Source organism: Tupaia chinensis, unplaced genomic scaffold (assembly GCF_000334495.1).
Source record: "Tupaia chinensis unplaced genomic scaffold, TupChi_1.0 Scaffold139871_1, whole genome shotgun sequence".
In the NCBI taxonomy this organism is placed as follows: domain Eukaryota; kingdom Metazoa; phylum Chordata; class Mammalia; order Scandentia; family Tupaiidae; genus Tupaia; species Tupaia belangeri.
In genome coordinates this window covers 650048-671763 of record NW_006199750.1, presented here as the reverse complement: position 1 = coordinate 671763, position 21716 = coordinate 650048, and the positions used below count along the sequence as shown (strand labels likewise).

The 21716-nt window shown below is 37.9% G+C and overlaps 1 protein-coding gene across 1 annotated transcript in view; it reads left to right on the top strand.

The window, feature by feature from the left end:
• The window catches only part of IQCM (IQ motif containing M), a 472102-nt gene that overhangs the window by 216376 nt on the left and 234010 nt on the right, over positions 1-21716 (top strand). Inside the window, exon 8 of the mRNA XM_006162328.2 lies at positions 12929-13044. Coding sequence (XP_006162390.1) covers positions 12929-13044 — 116 coding nt within the window. The remainder of the gene's footprint in view (positions 1-12928; positions 13045-21716) is intronic.

The following is a 21716-nucleotide window of genomic DNA, read 5'->3' as shown; positions in this document are numbered from 1 at the left end:
CCAAAGACCACACCCAGGTTTGGTGATTGGTTGCATTTTGTAGGACTCAGCATATCGTTGAATAAAGCACAGTCAGCAAAGGGAAAAGGCACATGGGATGAATTCCGGGGGAAACCAGGAATGAGTTTTCAGTAGGTCCCTTCCACTGGAGTCACAGAGGATGCCCTTATTTCCTCCAGTGAGTCATGACGACACATGTGAAGTGTTGTGTACCAGAGGAGCACATGAGAAACTCAGTAACCAATGTTGTTATCAGGAACTAGTCTCATAGGAACCCTTCGTCTGGCATGGACCAACATTCAAGATTTCTGGCAAGAAAGACATGTTCAGCATAAACCATATTGCTTTTACAGTCTAAATATAGTGAGATATCATTGTCATTTAAAGTTTTACATCAGTATAGGGAACAGTTGTCTGCCAAGTCCCAGATGCCAGCCACAGGTCAATCTTGCAAGTCCTTTTTTTTTTTTTTTTGGAGAGATTTTCACTGTAGGGCGCGTACGCTCGCCAGACAGACAGACATAGAGACAGAAAGCGAGAAATCACCCCCCAGGGGAGATGGTCACGCCACAATCCCTTCTCCTCCATTCTCCTCTCAGGATCTTGGGCACGCACGCACACGCGCCCGGCGTGAGTTTAAGCCACCGGGTCCGGGACTCGAACCGTGGTCGACTACGTGGGAGTCCAGCGACATAGCCATTACGCTAACTGCTGGTTCCCCAATCTTGCAAGTCCTTTTAAGAACATCAGTCTCGGGAACTCCCACGTAGTCGACCGCGGTTCGAGTCCCGGACCCGGTGGCTTAAACTCACGCCGGGGGCGTGTGCGTGCGTGCCCAAGATCCTGAGAGGAGAATGGAGGAGAAGGGATTGTGGCATGACCATCCCCCCTGGGGGGTGATTTCTCGCTTTCTGTCTCTATGTCTCTCTCTGTCTGTCTGGCAAGCGCACGCGCCCTACAGTGAAAATCTCTCCAAAAAAAAAAAAAAAAAGAACATCAGTCATCAGTCTCAGTCTTGCTATGTTAACTCTTTCTGCATAATTATTATAAAGAATCATGTAATCAATAGGTTTGTTAATCTTTAGTCACATTTTGGATTATTTCCCTATAAAAGATGTCTAGAAATTGTTATTACAGGGACGAGCAGTTAGCGTAACGGCTATGTCACTGAACTCCCATGTAGTTGACCATGGCTCGAGTCCCAAACCTGGTGGCTTAAACTCACACTGGGTGCGTGTGCGTGTGTGCCCAAGATCCCCAGAGGAGAATGGAGGAGAAGGGATTGAGGTGTGACCATCCCCCCTGGGGGGTGATTTCTCGCTTTCTGTCTCTCTCTCTCTCTCTCCTGGTGAGCGCATGTGCCCTATAGCAAAAACTTCTCCCCCCCAAAAAATTGTTATTACATAAAAATATGAACATTTAAAGACTTACATTATTAATACATTACTTTTCTAAAAGTTTGTTCAGATTTTCATTTTAATCAAAGATGTGTAAGTGTGCACATTAAACCCTTGAATGAAATATTATAGGTAAGGTCCTATAGTTCATAACATCAATATATAGTAAACCTCAAAGAATTAATTTTTAAAAAAATTTAGAATTTTATGAGCCAAAAAAAGATTAATTAGTTATAACTTTCTTTTGGAAGGGGCAGTAAGAGCACTCCCATTGAATTATCACCCAATGTTTACTTTTCTCCAGGATCTCTTTTTTCTTCTTTTTTTTTTTTTTTTTGCCTAGAAACCTATGACTTTTTCATCTTCTGTAAAACATGAGTCATCTAATTTACTTTAACATTCATTTATTCAAACAGTAGTATATATTCTGTTCCAGGCATTATGGTGGTGCAGGAAACTAAACATTGCACCAGATACCGTCCCTATCGTTCTAGGGTTTGTAGTTTTCTGGTAGAAAGAGCTGACAGGTCAGAGTGCTTCCTGGCAAAGATGGAAAATGAGCTGCTCTAGAGAGGCATTTTCAGATTACGAATTCAGAAGACTGCTTCTGCATTGCAGAGAAAGTCTGTGTTGGGCCTGGGGTCTGGGCTTTCGCTTACTCAAGACTTAACTTTTGAAGGCTAAGATCAGCGTTTTCCAAAACCACTATGATACAGCGAGTTGTCTCTCTCTTTCTGGGGTGGGAATATACATTTTCTGATTCTTTAAAGATGTTGTGGTCTACTCTCTCCCCCTCCTTGCTGTCCCCTAAAAAAGTTAGTCATTGAAGGCAAATTTAAGAGCAATGTCTATTTTTCTAACATGTTTCTTAAAGGAAGTTAAAATTAGTTTTATTTTCTTTCCTTTACAAGTACAAAATGTCTTCTTTAGGGAAAAAAAAGGAATAAAATTTAATCTCAAATTAATGTCTCTCCAGAGGCAAATATTCCTCAAATTCTGCATTGCTTCCTCCTGAACCTTGCTTTTTTTTCATTATTTTACACATAATATTTGCTTATTTTACCTGAAGTTATATAGACTAATTTTTAATGTATTTTCTTTAAAACTGCAATTAGGTACGATTAACTGCAGAAAATTTTGAGACTACAGAACACTACCATGAAAAAAATAATAAAATAAATAAATAAATAAACAGAGTCACCTAGTATTCTGCTACCCAGAGATAAGTGTGAGATTTTGGTGTATTACAGTCTATTTTGCAGGTGTATTTTTTTTTTTCCACACAGCTCTGTAAGAACAATCCAAAGTTGTTCCCATGACACAGAGGAGTTGTATGAAGGCAATGGCATGATCCTGGTGATTTGGTCTCAGTTATTGAAAAAGAGAAAATAATCATTATTTATTTAAGTTCTATGAAAACGAAACTAGTTACAATACTGTTCTTTGTTATTGGTACGTGTTCCAAATCAAATTCAGTGTTTTTTCACCATTGTTAAATATATGCCAGGACAAACTGATTGTTGTGTTCAGGATCATCATAGTACAAGATTCCATTTGAAAGCTTATTTCACTTAAACTGTGAGTGAGTTGAAGCGTCTCTCCTAGGAAAGAAATGGTTTGGTTTCTGGGAAGATAGAAAATGCAGAAAACGGACTCTGAGGTCAGGGCAGGCGGTACTAAGCTTTACCTCTAAGCTATGGGATTCATGTGACTACTCCGCTCCTTCAAGAATGGAGTCATCTGGTTAGGGGAAGCGCTGCTGTACACCATCGTTTCTAGATTCTTCTATCTGTAATTTTTACTCATGTCTTGGTCTTTAGATAAGTGTTTGTTTATTTAAACAAAAAATTATCATTTTCTGGGCAGATTTTCAGAATGTTTGTCCATTTGAGGATGATTTTTTCCCCTGACATGTATACATTGAGGACAATTTGGTTATAAAATTTTCATTTTACAGCTTTTCTTTTTCCTGAAAATTGTGGTAGTAATCTATTATTTATTGGTTCTTCAGCTGTTTCACAGAAGAAATTTGAAAACAACTTGAGTTTTATACCTTTGCCAATTATTTTCTTATTGAATATGTATGGATTTTAAAAAATTTCTATAATTTAAATTTTCTTTATTCCTGTAATCTTGCAGCCTATACTTCATATCAGTCTGTTTCAAGGAATTTTTTCTAAAATTCAGTGAACCCCAATAGTCAGAAGATGCAGATTTTTTTTTTTTCAGTTTAGGAAATTATTAGACCGCATGTTTTCCTTATTTTTAATTACTTTGCTTTAATCTTCAGTAAAAAGTATGGTTCCTTTGAAAGATACTTACTTTTTGTCTTCTTTAATTGACAGTCTTCTTTTACCTGATTTTCATCTTTGAGTGCTTTTCTTTTGCATTCTAAGACTTGTGAAATCCAGATTCTGCACGATCACTTACACCCTTACCAACTCTGAAGTACATTTTAATTCTACAATTACATTTCTGGTTTCTTTAAATTTCTTGCCTTTTAAAATCTCATTTCCATCTTAAGTAAATGATCATTATCATTTTTTTAAGTCTCAGTTTATTTTTTCCTGTTGTCTCACAATTGCAGACCATACTAGCTTCCTGTGGTCATTCTAACAAATTAGCATAAACTTGTTAGCTTGAAATAACCCAAATATTGTCTTCAGATTTCTAGAGGCTAGAAGTCTGAACTCAATTTCAATTTCACTGGATTTAGTCAAGATGTCTACTGGACTGATTCCTCCACCTTCTTCTTCTTCTTTAAAAAAAAAAAATTGCTAGAGGTTGCATGCACTATCAGAGAGACAGGAGAGGAGGCAGAAGGAGGGAGCAGGAAAAAGAGTTTAAGTGCCTCCTAATGGAGCACGATCATGCCTCAATTCCTTCTCTTCCATTTTTCCATCCTGCTGGTATTTTGGGATATACACACATGCACCTGCTATGCTTTTTAAGCTTCCAGGGCTGAGATTCAAACTGCGGTCAGCCATGCGGGGTCCAACAGTCTCCTTAACTACTAGAGTATGGGGGCAGTCCAAGACTAGTTAGTTCTAGAAACTCTAGGGAAGGCTCTGTCTACTTGTCTTCTCTCGTTTCTGAAGGCCACCTGCTTTTCTTGACCCATGAACCCTTTTGGTCATATAAACTAGCATTTACAGATCCAGGGATTAGGTCATGGGTATCTTTAGGACCATTGTTCCAGTCTACCATATGGACTTTTTCTTTGTGTCTCATTTGAGTTAGTTTCAAATTTCGATAGACATGGGTTCACACAACCTCTTATCTCTTGTCCAAATTTAGGCCAGTTTTCCCTTCTGTAAAATGGTAACAATGTCAATATCCACTTTACAGAGTTGTTGTATGGATTAGATCAAGTAATATGTGTAACATATTTAGTAATCTAAACTTTCAATAAAACATTTGTTAGCCTAACCACGGTTCTTTAGAAAGTTTATTTTTATTTCTTCCATGAGAAAGACGGAATGAGAGAGACAGGTATCCCCACCAGGGTATTCACACTGTGACCCATCTCAGCTTCAGCCAGCCTGGATCATGGGTGTGCAGGCATGCTCTTGGCATGTAGAAGGTCCTAGGTTATGAACTGGGGACCCACTCGTGTGTTCAGTTATGTTACTGATGCACCGTTGTCTGACACCACATTACCATGATCAACATAGGCCCCACTTTGTTTATTCTGCCTGGACTAAGGAGAAATAGATTTATGGAAAGTGAGTGATTATGTCAGAACATGTAGAGTTCTCCCAGCTCTGCCCCATGGGTATTTGGGTATATTGATGAATCTTTTATCATTCTAGAGTTAAATGAGCAGGTGTAAGTGCTCAGTTTTTTGCCTAGTTCCTGGGAACCCACAGACATGGATCTGGAATAGTTAAGCTCTGTTGCAGTGGAAACCTTCTCATTCTACTCCTTGATTCTTTATTATTTTCAGATATTTAGCATATAAAAAAATTACAAAGCAACATTACATTGTTGTGAAGACCTGCCAGTTCTAGCCTTTGTTCAGCATTCTTCCCTTGTGATAGAACTGTATCAAATCCCACTGCTGGAACTAGTAGGGATATTTTCTCTCCTCGTTGTCTTGGAGTTGTAATGTCTGTCTAGATTGTGATAGGTGGGTAGAGAGGTTCTTCCAAAGGGTACTTATATTGTAGAGAAATGTCTTTTGTTGTTCTTTTTTCTGTATTTTTTTCTTCTTAGGAGATATTAAGCCTTTTTCTACCATTTTTCAGAGGAGGGGGTGTGAGGGACAAAATCATATTATTATGTAAAGGTTACTGATTGCTTTCCTTACTTCACTTTCATCATCCTAATTAAAGGAAGTTTTCATCTCATTTGCAAATTGGTAAATGATTAGTCTTAATTTTTGTGATGTTGAGATTGTTGTTTCCTCCTTTCTCATTGTAACATTTCAGTGGGGCTATAAAGGAGCTACCTCATAGTGGAAGCCCCCAAGCTATATTGAACCAGGAATCATTATTCTTTTTGAATATTTTTCATTCATTATTAGCTTAGAAGTACTTACCAAAGTGTTTTGTTTTGTTTAATTTTCTAGAGGGTGTGTGTGCTAACTGGAGAGAGAGCGAGGGAAAGAACCAGAGAAAGAGAGAGAGAGAGAAAGCAAGAGTGCGCGCAGACAGCTCCCATGGGGACTTGCCATGCTACAATCCCCTCTCTTCTATCTTTCCATCTCTTCTTCCCTTTGGGATTTTGGATATGTGCGCACACACCCCCACCCCCCCCACCCGCCACACACACACACACCTGGTGTGTTTCTCAAGCTAGTAGGCCTGGGACTCCACACGGGCATCCATGTTCAATACAGCTACCTTAAATGCCACATCATGGGCCGGCTTATCAAACTTTCTCAAATACTTGTCAATTCAGAAAGATATGCAACAGTGATACCATGATGTCACTGCTCTGCTTTATATTCTTTTAGAAGTAGAAAGATGTTCCCGTGTATTTTTCTTACTCACCTAAAGCTTTTCTTGCTGGTTAATATTTTGTCTTTATCTATAAACCACTGCTCTGATCATATAGCAAAAAATAAATGAAAAAAGAGGTATGTCTTATTCGCTGTTTGTTTTTCAGCACTCACTTTACTAAAATGTTAAATAGAGTATAGTACAAAAACACTTATCCGTATTTCTAATCTTAGAAACAGAGCAGTTTATAACATAGGAATAGGAGCCATGAATAGCAACTGGTATTCACTGTATACGTGTAAATTGGTCTTTTGAACGTGGTTGGGGCTAAGAATACAATACCCCTAAAGTGGAGTACCTTGACATACTGAGTATTTTGAGCTAAAGGAGATTGAGAAGGCCACATAAGCAAGGTCCCTCTGACTTTTCTCCAGCCCCCTTTTTGCTATGGAAGCAGGTCATAGAAACTAGAATTCCTCTCCCATGATGCTATAAAACTTAGGAAGGCCACTCTCTGACCTCTTCCTTTATCTCATGAAGACCCTCATGTGGGAACCAGCAGTTAACATAATGGTTATGTCGCTGGACTCCCACGTAGTTGACTGCGGTTCGGGTTCGCGTCCTGGACCTGGTGGCTTAAAACTCACACTGGGTGTGTGTGTGTGCGTGCCCAAGATCCCAAGAGGAGAATGGAGGAGAAGGGATTGCTGCGTGCCTATCCCCCCGGGGGGGGGTGATTTCTCACTTTCTGTCTCTACGTCTCTCTCTGTCTGGCGAGCACATGTGCCCTATAGTGAAAATCTCTCGGAAAAAAAAAAAAAAAGACCCTCATGTGATAAGCATCCTGCCCTACACTTGGAGACCAAGAAGAATCTGAAGAAACAGGACTTGATACATTTCCCTCATTCTATTGTCATGAGGTCTTACCATTCCTTTCTGTGCAAACATAGTTCTGCATGACTTTCCATTCTTTGTCATAGCTAAGCATAAAGTTTCCCTGAGTCCTTAGCTCTTCATTTCTGAAGGTTCCCACATCACTTAAAAGTTTTTTTTAATACATTTGTTATTCTTTTCTCTTATTAATCAGTCTTTGTTTTCGTTATGAGGGTGTCAACCATGAACCTTGCAATGGGTAGGAAAATAATTACTTTTTCTCCTTGCAAATCTTTATTTTTGTTGAATCCTTTTGAAAACAGCTCATCATAAACAAGCCAAAGAAGGTGGTTTGAATAATTTTAGAATGGATAGCTTGCTCATTTTTGTACTGTAAATCGACACATATAACTCGATTTAAATGGACATTTGGTCATTTATTCACAAGTTTAAATTAGTGTGACAGATGGAATTCAGCCACCCAGGCAAGCTTCTTCAGTTTGATTATTCAAGTGATTAAGATGCTATTTGTCAACTCTAGTTTACCACCCCTTTTAATTATATAGATAATCAAACTAAGAACTGCTAATTCTGTCTCCTAACTATTAATTGTTTGTAATTACCTACAGATTAAAACTGCATGTGCAATTAACTCAAAAGAATTAATTGATACAAAGGAATTGATAAAAGGGAAACAGAACGAGCTTAGCATAAAAGAGACTCTGGGGACACAGGACCACTGAACCTCATGGTGTCTTTGGTTCTGTCACGTCCCAGTAGAGACACATGGTATTTTCATTTGGACTTTCTTCAGCTCTGATGGAAGCGTTTGCATAGACTGTTTTTTAAGAGCATTTGAGTTCTTGATTGAATGAAACAGTTTATTTGAATTGTTTGAACTGCTATTGTCTTTGACTGATATCCAGGGGGAACTGAAAAAAAAAATCTATCCCTTTGCAATATGGAGAAAATGTTTGTTATTACAAAAATAATAGAACTGGTGATTATTTTAACTAGCAGAGTTTTTCTTTCCTTCCTCCATCTTTCCCCTTCTTTCTTTTTCTCCTTTTACGGCAACATCACCTGTGCTATAATCTTACCAGCTTTCTGTGAATTGTTTGAATAATGTAACTTTCTTAAAAACAAAACAAAACAAAACATGCTTACTAGGTTTTAGAACTATCTGTCACCTGAATATAGAGAAGTAAGACATTTGCGAGACATAGAAATGATTTATGACTGTTGATGATAACGTGTATAGTATTCTCAGCTGTACTGGTCTGAGGTGTATTTCGTATTTTTTTTAATCCAAATATTTTTTTAAATTTAATTTTATTTATTATTATCATAATCTTGTTTATATTACATTGAGTTACATATAACTTTACAGTGTCTTGCATTTCTTTTTCCAGAAGGAACACCTTGCATACTAGTAAAGACAAAGACATGACTATCCACATGATCATCATCAAATAGCTTTTCATCATTTTTCTGTATTATTATTATCCTCATTATTTCTTAGACGTTCAATCACTATATATCATTTTGATTGTAAAAAGAATTTACCCAACATGAAAGACTTCTCAGACCAGTCCAGTTAAGATACTATAAATGTTATCATCAACAGGTAGTAAACCATTTCTGTGTCCCACTAATGTCATGCCTCTCTATTTGTTCTCTTGCTATCCTTGGCTACACTCTTCCCTTGTCCTGCCCCATTCCACACTGTCTTCAGCATCCCTAACTATTTTCATTGCTTTTATGCCCTCCAGTATTTCAATTTCTACCATAAAGTGCAGATACTTGGTATATATTAAGTGGATATTGAGGTGTATTTCATATTGGGTAAATTTTATCTACAAGCTAAATGATGTATAATGATTGAATGTATAAATATAATAATAAAATAAAAAAATAATTGCATAAAACTCCCCAAAATAGAGTTAAATATACAAGAGATATCTTGGGAATATCCTTTGAGGAGTAAGAGAAAAAAGAAAATATCTCCCACCTGTATAAATAGTTGGCTCATTGTTCACTACATACATTTGAATAAAAATGGAAAATAAAATAAAACACCATCTCCAACTGAAAGGTATTAAAAAGCTATTACCATTATTGGGACCAGCAGTTAGCGTAATGGCTATGTTGCTGGACTCTCATGTAGTCAACCGTGGTTCGAGTCCTGGACCTGGTGGCTTAAACTCACGCCGGGCGCATGTGCGTGCGTGCCCAAGATCCTGAGAGGAGAATGGAGGAGAAAGGGATTGCAGCATGGCCATCCCCCCTGGGGGGTGATTTTTCGCTTTCTGTCTCTCTGTCTCTGTCTGTCTGGCGAGTGCACGCGCCCTATAGCAAAAAAAACCTCTCCAAAAAAGAAAAAATAAAAGCTATTACCATTATAAATATCAAGATGATGTTAAAAAGTGGGGTAAGATGGGGCCAATGGGGTAGCATAGTGATTAAGGTACTGGACTCCCACATGGCTGACCATGATTCAAATCCTGGACCCAGTGGCTTGAAAATCATGCTGGGCACCTGTGCATGTGTGCCAAAAATCCCTAGAGGAGAATGGAGGGGAAGGGATTACGGAGTGGCTATTCCTCTTGGGGAGTTAGCTCTCACTTTCCCTCCCTCTGTCTCTGTCTTTCTCCAGTAAGCACATTGCCCTAGGGGAAAAAAAAAAAAAAGGAAAGAAGGTAGAAAAAAAAAGTGAGGGAAGAAGGTCTTGTGAAAAATGTTTGGTTCTCAAAAAAGAAAAATTCATCTTTCAAGGCTTTTCTGTTCTTTGATGGATTTATGTCTGTTATATTGTATGAGCCCTTTCACTCTTTCAGTTTTGTTGGTTGTCCTTTCAATCAATGCCAATGCCAAATCAGTCCCACATCTACTAGCAGACACACACACATACACACACACACACACACACACACACACACACACACGTACACACACATGCACGCACTTTGGATATAGCATTATATTCAGTTTTATGGAAAATACAATGTAAGTTAAAGACTTTTAATCTAAATATGAAGATAAGATATGCAGAAGACAGCAAAATAATGTGAACTTGTGGAGGAGTCCGACCCAGTATAATAATAGTTTTAAAAGAAAATCTAAAATAAGTATTGTGGAGATGCGGAGATAGGAGGACATCAGTATAAAGAGTTATTTCACAGCTTTTTTATGTTTAAAGATAACTGCTATTTAATAACTGCTTGTTAAACTGATGTGACCATTTTAGTTTCTTTCCACATTTTGATATTGCATTTTCCCCAGATTTGTTTAAACTCAAGAGTATTTCATTCTGTCCTGCTGGCTAATAACTGGAATCACTGACAAAATTTCTATTTTTTTCCATGTATCTATATATAGCCTGTTCTTGCCCACCTGTGCATGCATACACCCCCCTCCACACACACGTGCGCACACACACACACACACACACACACACACACACATTCCTAGAATCCAAAATCTTTATTTCTGTGTGGCATTATCTGTGAATTCGGTGACTCAGGAAAGGGTTTGTGAAGATTTGGTCCACTGTCTGACTTCTTTGAACTATCCAGCTGGTAACTTTGGACTGACTTTGTGGAATCAATGGGAATTTGCAGCGTGTCACCTTCTGCACCTGGTTTTGGAGGAGGAGTTATTAGCAGACATCAGCGTGTGAACGATTATCTCCAGGATATTAGTGGAGGCTTTACTGCTTCCTGAAGTGGAGAGCTTATAGCTGTATTCTCTAGTGCGATGCCTAGATACCGGAGAAAATACTGCATGGCCTTCTCAGCTACATGAGTCAGTTAAACAAGATAAAATATTGGAAGGTGCTTTGGGTTCTCTTGGAAGGATAAGTTGTATAGCTTTTAGTTTCATAGTGGATTGGACTACTCAGTGATCAGGAAGATCCCCTCTTTGCTATGAAATTTAACTTGAGACTAATTGTCTTATATTTGTTACCATATCCTTCCCTCCCTTACTCACGTTGCTAATAAACCAGAAATAGAACAATTCTGAGGATAGTCCTTGTCCTGAAAGTCTTTATAAATGTAAAAAGAAAATTGAAAACAGAAGCATAATTACCTAAGAAATATGTTTAAATAGTTATTGTAGGAGCACATTAAGGGAAGTCAATGGAGCAGGGTTAGTGATGATCAGAGAATGCTTTGAATTAGTGAAGAAAGCTTCCTAAGAAACATGAGAGTATATGTATCTCTAATGCCTTGTAGGTTACCCTTTTATATCCCTCAGGCTTATAAAGGTTCTCAACTAAAGAATAAAGTGTATAGCCCTTCTCTTGCTATCTTCTCAGATACTAATATTCTCACATTCTTTACAACTTCCCCGTTATTGGCATTCACTTTCATTAAAGAATGCCATTTATTCACATTGAGTTGTGATTGAATACAGGATTTAGTGCAGACTCTTTTGACTGAAATGGAAGAACTGCGTATAAAATTTAAATGAAGTGGTGTGTGTGTATATTGATCAGGATGACTCAGATAACATTTTCTTTTGACTTTTTTATGTCACTTCATTGCCTCCCTATAGGACATTCAACTTTTGAGTCTATAAATAAATTGAAGCAGTAAAATAAGAGACTTATGTCTGAGTTTTCTCCAAATTTATGTGAATTTAACCAGCCATGGATGACTCTATTCAGTTGAGTTTCAAGACAGAATATATGTATATGAATGAGTATTAGAATAAAAACTGGAAACGTGGAAATAGTTCGATTCATTTGGATGACAGGATTGAAATGAATTTCCCTTTCTTTCTTTTTTTCTTTTTATTGCCAGTGGACACATGTGCTTGCTAGACAGAGAGAAAGAGAGAGAAAATATCCCTCAGTGGGACTTGTACATACCACAGTCTTTTTTCATGTTTCTCCATTCTTTCAGGATTTGGGGCACACACACACACACACACACACACACATGAACTGACATCTTATTCAGGCCCGTGGAGCCAAAATTTTGTTTGCAGCTGGGTATGTGCGGGATCCAGTTTTCTATGCATAGCATTTAAACATTGTGCTATGGAACAGTGCCTCAATTTTCCCCTTTTAGTAAGTGATTAATAGTTCTGAGAAATATTTGGACAAATAAATCTTAAATATTCTCCCATCATTTTTTTCCGCAAAAAAGATTACTCCATGCAATGACTGACTGCCTTGGCACACAAGAAATAATGTGGGCATATGCTGGCTAGCCTTTTACTCTTTCAACCAATTTACTTTAGACACTTTTCATAATTTCATTTTCTTTGCAATTTCCAAACTTGTGCCTTCATAATAATTCTGAATTTTCTTTTAAAGTACTTCTATAACCCAGAGAGACAGAGTTTTCCTTTCATTTTTATAAGTGCCGTTTGCAAATATGATTTTGCCTAACTCTCCTTTAAAATAAGAAGTCATTGTTCTTGAAGAGAAGAGAGTGAAGAGAATGAACCTATTAGTTTTCTGATGGGCACGCTCCGTGTAATAAAAACAGGAAAGCTCTACCGTATGCAGGAGCGATTAATTGAAGCCTCTGCGCAGTGCTAGCCCTTCTTCATCTCTCTCCGATTAGATGACAAGATGTGAATTTAGTGCAGAAGAGTGAGTCCATAAAGATGATTTGCTTGCCTCTTTGTAACATTAAACAGTATGATCAGTATGTACTTCTCCTGGATAAATATTGTTTTAACCGACATCAATATTTCTAACAGACAAAGCACTGTATGATTGGAGAGGAGTTGTGTCGACAAGGTCTTCCCGTTTTGCTCGTGACCTCAGTCGGATTAGTTCCTCTAGATCGTCATCAATATTTCAGAATTATTGCACTGTGAGTATTTGAAAACCGGACAGACAGTTTTCACAAGTGGATGACCATTTGTGTAGAAAATTATTCGGTTAATTTTGAGGAAAACACATGATATTTTACTATGGGCCGATTTTCTGTCTAAGATTAAATTATTAAATTATTATTTCTAAGATTAAATTCTTCATTGAAACTTCTCTTTTTATTTCCAAAGCACTACATTAGTTCTGTTATTGTGTGTTGCATTAGTCTTGCTGTTCACCTTAACCCAAAAATAAATGCATGATTTTTATTTGAAAAGCAGTAGCTAAAGTGCTAACCAAGTGGTTTGCTCCAGATGTGATAGTATAGAGATGATCGTTTGTAATGGTACAAAGATCATCGAGAAATATAATGGAGTCCAGTGGAAAATGAAGGATTTTATTAGAAGCATAATTGAAGGATTGAAAAAATCGAAGGGTAATTTCATGACCTCATATTGATGATTTCCTGAAGGAGGGCTTTCTAAATGGAGGCCTGGGAACCTGTGACTTGAAAGTGAAACTGAGCTTGACTAAAGTTGTCTGTTAATCAGAGCAAGTCCTAAGATGTCCATATAGCCATAATAGAAGAAACTCATGTGATTTAGACATTTTTAGCAACAATTTCTTTTTTTTTTTAAATTAATTTTTTTGAAAGGTTTTTGCTATAGGGCACATGCACTCTCCAGAAAGACAGAGAGAGACAGAGAGAAAGAAAGCAAGAAATCACCCCTGGGGGGATGGCCATACCTCAATCCCTTCTCCTCTATTCTCCTCTCAGGATCTTGGGCACACATGCACATGCGTCCGGTGTGAGTTTAAGCCACCAGGTCTGGGACTCAAACCACGGTCAACTACATGGGAGTCCAGCGACATAGCCATTATGCCAACTGCTGGTCTCAGCAACAATTTCTTAAGACCATAAAATGCTATTTTATGACATTATGCCTTACAATGTCTGTAAATATATTTATGCTTCTTGCAAATCCCACGTTTTCTGTTCTATGAGTGACTATGTCTTTCTTATCCTTTATCTTTTTTGTCTCTTATTACAAATTTTTTAAAAAATAATTTTTGCTATAGGGCATGTGTACTTTCAGAGATACATGGAGAGAGACAGAGAAGGAAAGCAAGAAAGCATCCTTTCAAGGGAGGATGGCCACACTACTGTCCCTTCTCCTCCATTCTCCTCTCAGGATTTTGGACACACATACACATGTACCCAGTGTGTTTTTCTTTTTTCCTTTCTCTTATCTTGTTTTTCTTTTTATTTCTTTTCTGTTTTGCTATGGGGCATGTACACTCATCAGAGACAGAGACAGAAAGACAGCCATTATGCTAACTGCTAGTTTCCTCCCAATGTGTTTTCAAGTCTCCAGTTCTGGGAATTAAACCGCATCATTGGCCCAATGGGATCCAGCTGCTGTAACCTCCACACCATGTGTTTGCCCAATATCACCAATTTTTCTTCTTGCCATTTGTATTAGTTTGTTAGAGATGCTATAACAAAATACTACAGAGTATGTGGGTTCAATAACAAAAATACATTTTCTTGCTGTTTTGGGATCTGGAAGTCCAAGATGAAGGTGCCAGCAGGGTTGTTTTCTTCTGAGACCTCTCTCCTGTGCTTGCAGATATCTGCTTTCTCATGTTCTCACGTGGGTTTTCCTCTGTGCACATACACCCCTGGTGTTTCTCTCTTTTTATGAAGACATCAGTCATATGGGATTAGGATCCCACCCTAAGATTTCATTCAACATGACCTCTTCAAAGACTATTTCCAAATGAAGCTTGGCGCTTCAAAATACAAATGTTGGGGGAATACAGTGCAGTCCTTAACATCTTTCGACAACTGAAATATATTTTAAAAATTGTTTTTCTCTATTGAATGGTTAGTTTCTTCTTTATTCATGATAGAGTGCATGTGTATGCATGTGTGTGTGAGAGAGAGAGAGAGGAGCATTCTCACAGGCCTGGTTATGCCATGATTCCCTTCCTCCGGTCCACCAGCCTTCTGGATCTTGGGCACTCCCTTGCATGCTCAGCATGTGTCAGGCTGACCAGGTTGGGAATTTGAATCCTGTTGCTATGTGGGAATCCAGGTGCTCTTGAGTAGTGCATTACTGTTACACTCTAGAGCTACTCTGTTGAATATATATATATTTTTAATTTGTTATAAGTTTTAATTTAAAAAAAATGTTGCTAAAAGGTGTTGCATTCACTGGAGAGACGTGGGGAGAGGAGTGAGAAACAACTTCTGAGGGGAATGACCATACCACAATCCCTTCTACTCTATTCTCCTCTTAGGATTTCAGGAATGCACACACACATGTGCCAGGCGTGTTTTCCAATGTGCCAGGTCTAGGATTCAAACTCTGCTGTCGGCCATGTGGGATTCAGCCACCTTAACTACCATACTACTGGCTGGTCACCTATTGAATAGTTTTATTTTTCATTTTATAAAATAAATATTTAGTTTTTATCATTTTTCGTAAATGAAAGCTTAAAAATTATGTCATATTCAGCTTATGTTGCTAAATTTCTTGTGAGGCAAATTTGCTAAAAGTAAATTATTGCAACCCTATTTTAGACAGGGAAATTATATGAATGTTATTAGGCAAAACTATATGAATTTAGACAAGGAAATTATATGAATATTTTATTTCCTGAAATGTTAGCAGTCTTGTAATCCACTGTTTTCAGGATGTATTTGTTAATCACAATATATGTCTAGACTGTTGTTACCACATAATGGAATATATTAATATATTTCAAAGCATACATGTCCTTAGCAGGACTAATATTTACATTTTTGTTATCTTCCAGGAAAGGTGAAAAAATAAATTGCAACTTCCAAGTTTCCCAGCCCTGCTCTATTTTATATCAACAGTTTAGTGACTGTTCTTAGTTGTGTGAATAAACATATTAAAATGGTTTCTTTGGGGAATATGTACATCTGGCAAGGGTATACTTAACTGTGGAGAGTTTGAAATCCAGGAATGAGGGTGTTTATCAATTGCTGAGTGGAAAATTAGGAGCACTGACCACGGCTTGGACACAGTAGTTGGTTATTTTGGGTGGTGCACCTGTCTAAAGAATTTGGGGTAGGACCAGCAGATGATATGGTGGTTAAGGTGCTGGACACTCCCACATGGCCAACCATGGTTCGAGTCCCAGACCTAGTGGCTTGCTTTCTGACTTTCTCTCTCTCTCTCTCTCTCTCTGTGTCTAGTCAAATTCAAATAAATAAATAAATGAATAAATGAAATTAAATAAATAATTCTTTTTTAAAAAATAATAATTTGAGGCAGACCTGAGAGGAGACCAGGTGAGCAATAATAGGCCTTTTCATCAGTCCGGATAGAGATAGCAAAGGTTTGGGTTTACCCTCAAAAACCAACTTACACGAGTGGGGTGGTCAATGAACAAGTGGTAGTAAGAATGAATCCCTTCAAACCTATAATCTGCTTACAGTTTTAATTTTCACCATTAGAAGTCTAAATGACTTCTTTTAGTAAGGATTCCTCTTTTATTTTATTCTTTAAAATAGCAATATTTCTTGAAGGGATCAAACACCAAGTTCTAATTAGCCTTATGTTTCATTTTTTTCAGTAATGAACATCTTAAAAATAATAAAATATCAAAATTTATCATTTTAACCTTTTTTTCTTTTCCTTTTTTAATTTTTTTTAGTTTTGTTATAGGGTATATGCACTTACCAGAGAGAGCGAGATAGTGAGAAGGCACCCCCCAGGAGGGATGACCACAATGCAATCCCTTCCCCTTCATTCTCTTGAAATTTAAGGCACTCATACACATGTGTTCTGTGTGATTTTCAAGCTCCTGGGTCTGGGACTCAACCTGTAGAGTTGGCCACGTGGAGTCCAGTACCTTTATCTTCAAACAACCTGGCTGGCCACCTTTTAACCACTTTCAAGCATGCTGTTTGGTAGTATTAAGCACCCCATGTAACTGTAACCATCACCACCAACCATCTCTAGACTTCCTTATCTTTCCAAAGTGAAGCTTTCTATCAATACCAATGTTTTATTTGTCTCTCCCTGATTCCTTGACAACCACCGTTTCACTCTCTGTCTATGAATTTGACTCCTCTAGGTATCTCATATAAGCAGAGTAATATAGTATTTGTTCTTTTTGGTGGGCTTATCTCACTTAGCATAATGTCTCCTAGGTTTATTCATGTTATAGTGTGTGTGTGTGTGTGTGTGTGTGTGCACGTGTGCGCATGTGTGTGACTTCTTCTTTTAAAGGTGAATAATTTTCTGCTGTGTGTAGACACAGCATTTTGTTTATTCATCCATCAGCAGACACTTGGGTTATTTCTACTTCGGGGGTATTTAAATAATGCTTCTGGGAACTTGGTTGTGCAGGTATTGTTGGAGTCTCTGCCTTCACTTCTTTTCAGTATATATTGATCTATGAAATTGCTGGATCATATTGTATTTTTCTGTTTAATTTTTTGAAGAATCACCACATCGTTTTCCAAGGTGGCCATACCATTTTATATTTCCATTAGCAGGACATAAAGGCTCTAATTCTTGGGACCAGCAGATGGTGTAGTGGTTATGTCACTGGACTCCTACGTAGTCGACTGTGTTTTGAGTCCTGGACTTGGTGACTTAAACCATGCCAGGTGCATGTGCATGCATGCCCAAGATCCTGAGAGGAGAGTGGAGGAGAGGGATTACAGCATGGTTATCTCGCCTTGGGAGTGATTTCTCCCTTTCTGTCTCTGTCTCTCTCTGTTTCTCTGGCGAGCGTTCATGCCCTATTGCAAAAATCTCTCTCCAAAAAAAGTTCTAACTCCTCCTCAACACTTATTCCATAGTCTGGTGTTCCAAATCTTCATAGGTATGAAGAGATAAGTCATCTTGATTTGAATTGTTTTTATCAGTTCAAAAGACCAAAAGTAACAGGGGAAACTGAGAGTAGAGGAGTCTGCATTGTTAAAAGAGAGCTGGAAGTAAAGGGAAGGACGCAGAGAAGCCTGTCTTTGATTTCACTGGAAGAGAGAAATATAACACACTCTGCTTTAAGCATTCTTTACACGCAAATTCCTACCCTGCTTCAAAGCCTTGCTTAAATGTGCATATACTTTCTCTAGGCTGAATGATTTTTTTTAAAGTGTATTTTTTGAGAAAAAGAGAGAATTGGAGATCCACCCCCAGCCTCAGCCCCCTAGGACCTTCTGGGTGGGTTTGGCACTGCAGCGTTTCATTACTGCTGTGCTGCTACCTGGTGCCAACGCCAACTGCTTTTCAAGCCTCAAGTGTTTTGTTTTTAAAAAGTATGTTGTATCCTTATATGTTTTTAGTAGTTTCTCATTTTGTTATTTTTATTATTATTATTTTTTTAATTTGCCAGAAGGTGCACATGCTCACCAGAGAGAAAGAAGGAGAGGGAGAAAGCACCCCTTATGGGGAATGATCAGGCTGCTGTTATCTCTCCATTTCTCTCTCCTTTGGGATTTTGAGCACACATGCACACTCACACTCACACTCACACACACACACGGGCCTAGTGTGTTTTTAAGCATCTGGTACTGGGATTGAAGCCCTGTGGTTGGCTGTGTGGAATCCTGCTCTCTTAACCACTAGGCCACAGGCTGGCCTCTTTCATTTTAATTAAATAATTATCTAATAATGCCATATGTCTTTATGCTTTAGTGCCTTATTTCCGCAACCATAGCTTTTTGTTCTTTTTGATTGTCTGTTTGTTCTTTTGTACCAAAGGGTGCATGCACTTGCCAGAGAGAGACAGAAAGAGAGGGAGAGAAAGAAAGCACTCTCAATGGGGCTTGGCCATGACAATCCCTTTTATTTTATTTTTTCCCAACTTGTCAGGATTTGAGGCCCTCTTGCTGTCTTGCGTTTTTCAAGCTGCAAGTTCTGAGGTTCAAACCATGTAGGATCTAGCTGCCTTCACTACTTGGCCACTGGACAGTCCTAGAACTTACAGTTATTTTGAGCACTGGCATATCATCCCCTAAAACTTCTTTACCTGAAGTTAGGCGAAACAAAGAAAAAAAAAACCTTGAAGAAAAAGTTACTAATTGTATGGCCTCTGAAATACTGAGCTATTTGTAGCCTTAATTATCTTTAGAGAAAATATTTATCTTAAATCGAGTGGGTATATGTGAATATAAGCCCTCATGTAACATGAAAATATAACACGACATTGCGGTAACGTAAGAAAGACCACCATCTTCTGCTTTCTTGTGACAGTGTCACAGCTCTTTTTTAGAATGTTGGCTAACTTTACGATAGTGTGTGAAGCCATACTGGAACACACAACCTAGAGTTGCTGCAAACAAACCTTAGTATTCCTCAAAATTTTGAGAAGCAAAAATGAATGCACTTGCTTTAGTGTTCCTAAAAATAGGATAAAAACAAATATCGACTGAAGTGTATGTAAGTAGTTAATTTAGCAAGTACTGGGTTGTCAGGAAAGTCATAATGCATTTTTTTTTTTCATAGAGAAACATGTCGCGACTTTCCTGAAGACCTAATATTTGGAGACAGAGATCATTTTTATTCATTAGTTGTTAGTAGGTACTGCTCTCCCCAGGCAGTGAATGGTTTCCTATGTTGCAGTGGCCCTAGGGGTCAGGGAGGCATCCCTACAGTTGTGTCATTTGGTGATGCCCTAGAATGAGGTGAGATGACTAGCAAGGGAATGTCTATGCATGGCAGGCTTGTGCTGTCGTACTGCCTGGGCCCAGAGATGGTGGGACACGGGTACGTGTCCCAGCTGCAGAAAGAGCAGTAGTGCTTGTGAGAGAGCAGAGTGCATCTCAGGAACTGAAAATTCAGTGGGGCAAAAATGCAGCATGTTAGAGGGAAAGGAGCAAGAAATGAAACTGCAGAGATAAGCAAGCAGCCATCGTGGTGAAGTGCCTTGCAGCCACTTGAATGAGTTTATACCTTAGAATGGAAGAAGCCCTTCATTCACTTTGCTTGTTGTTGTTGTTTTAATGCCAGTGGTAATAAAAATGAAATTTATTAAAAAAATTTCTAATGTACATAATGCATAAAGGGACAGAGACAGACAGACAGGAGAGAGAGAGAAAGCACCCTCCCCAGTAGGGCCTGGTCATGTCACAGTCCTTTTTCTTGCCACTTCTCCAACCAATCAGGATCCAGGCCACTGCACATGCCCGATGTGATTTTTAAGCCAGTGGGGCTGGGACTCAAACCCTAGTTACCTGTAAATGTGGATTCCTCTGCACACTTAACCGCTTAGGGTGTTGGCCCCACATTAGCTTCTTATTCCTCAATGAAAAGAATTTGCCTGATTTTATCACTTGGAAGTAAGGAGTTACAAGCAAGTAAAATTCAGTCTCATAATTGGTTGCATTAAGTTGTTGTATGTGTCCAAAAACACCTTGTGACCATCCAGTCATATGGCTTCCTGCCTCGGCTCTCCAAGGGGGTCACATCCTTTATGAGAGGGGAGAAAAAAAGTAGCTACTGGTTATATATATTTTAAAAAATACTTAGAGTTTCATCTCATAAACAACAAAAAAAAAACCCGAAAGTTTTGTAAAAGCTTTTTAGAAGAGAAAAAAATTGTAAATAAAATTAAGGTTAATTTTGCTCATAGCATGAGATGAATAGGTTTAAATATATAAAACTCATTTTAGTATTTTTCTGGAGAATTTTCTTGAGTCCTTTTGGAAAAAAATGATTATCTTAAGAATCTGAGGAAATGTTTTTCTTGTAACTTGGAAATTTCAACATCATTTTGTATTTTTATTTTTTTAACCAGCATACACTGTCAGAAGACTGTGGACTTTCACTTGAAGGATTTTATTAACTAGTGAAAAATAGCAAATTAACTTTTATTTTTTTAAAACATATTTGTTCATTTCTTCCTCCCATATCATGTTTTCTTCTTTCTTTTCTTTTCCTTCCCTGTTCTGAAACATTGGAGGAAGTGTTACAACATTTCATATTTATAATTTTTTACCTGATGCATTATATTTGATGAAAGATGGTCATTGATTTAATTTTTCATATTCCTATGAATTATCCTAAACTATCACAACTACTAAAATTAAAATTTCATGTATTTATATAATTTCATAACTTTTTCCTGGTAGGTAGAAATTAAATAATTTTTTCACACCTCTATAGCAGGCTTGAGACTACTTCATGTCCCAAATTAATATTTAAGTGACTATGATTTTTTGACATTTTAAATAGCATTCTAGGAGTTTAGTCTGATCTACTTTTTTCACTCATTTGTTTTGACCATAAGGAGTACTGATACTAATGCCCAGTGTATTACATTATTTTCAAATTTAAAAATTTAATATTAAAATGTATGTGTTTTTCCTACGAAATGTAAGTTTCAATTCTTTGTGACACAAAGTTATAAATATTTACTTTGAAAATATATATGTGGTGTTTAACTTACATAGTTACAGTGAAAAGCCCACATTTCTTTTTTTTTTTTTTTTTTGGAGAGGTTTTTGCCATAGGGTGCGTGCGCTCGCCAGACAGACAGACAGAGACAGAGAGACAGAACATGAGAAATCACCCTCCAGGGGGGGATGGCCATGCCACAATCCCTTCTCCTCCATTCTCCTCTGGGGATCTTGGGCACGCATGCACATGCGCCCGGCATTTGTTTAAGCCGCCGGGTCGGGGACAC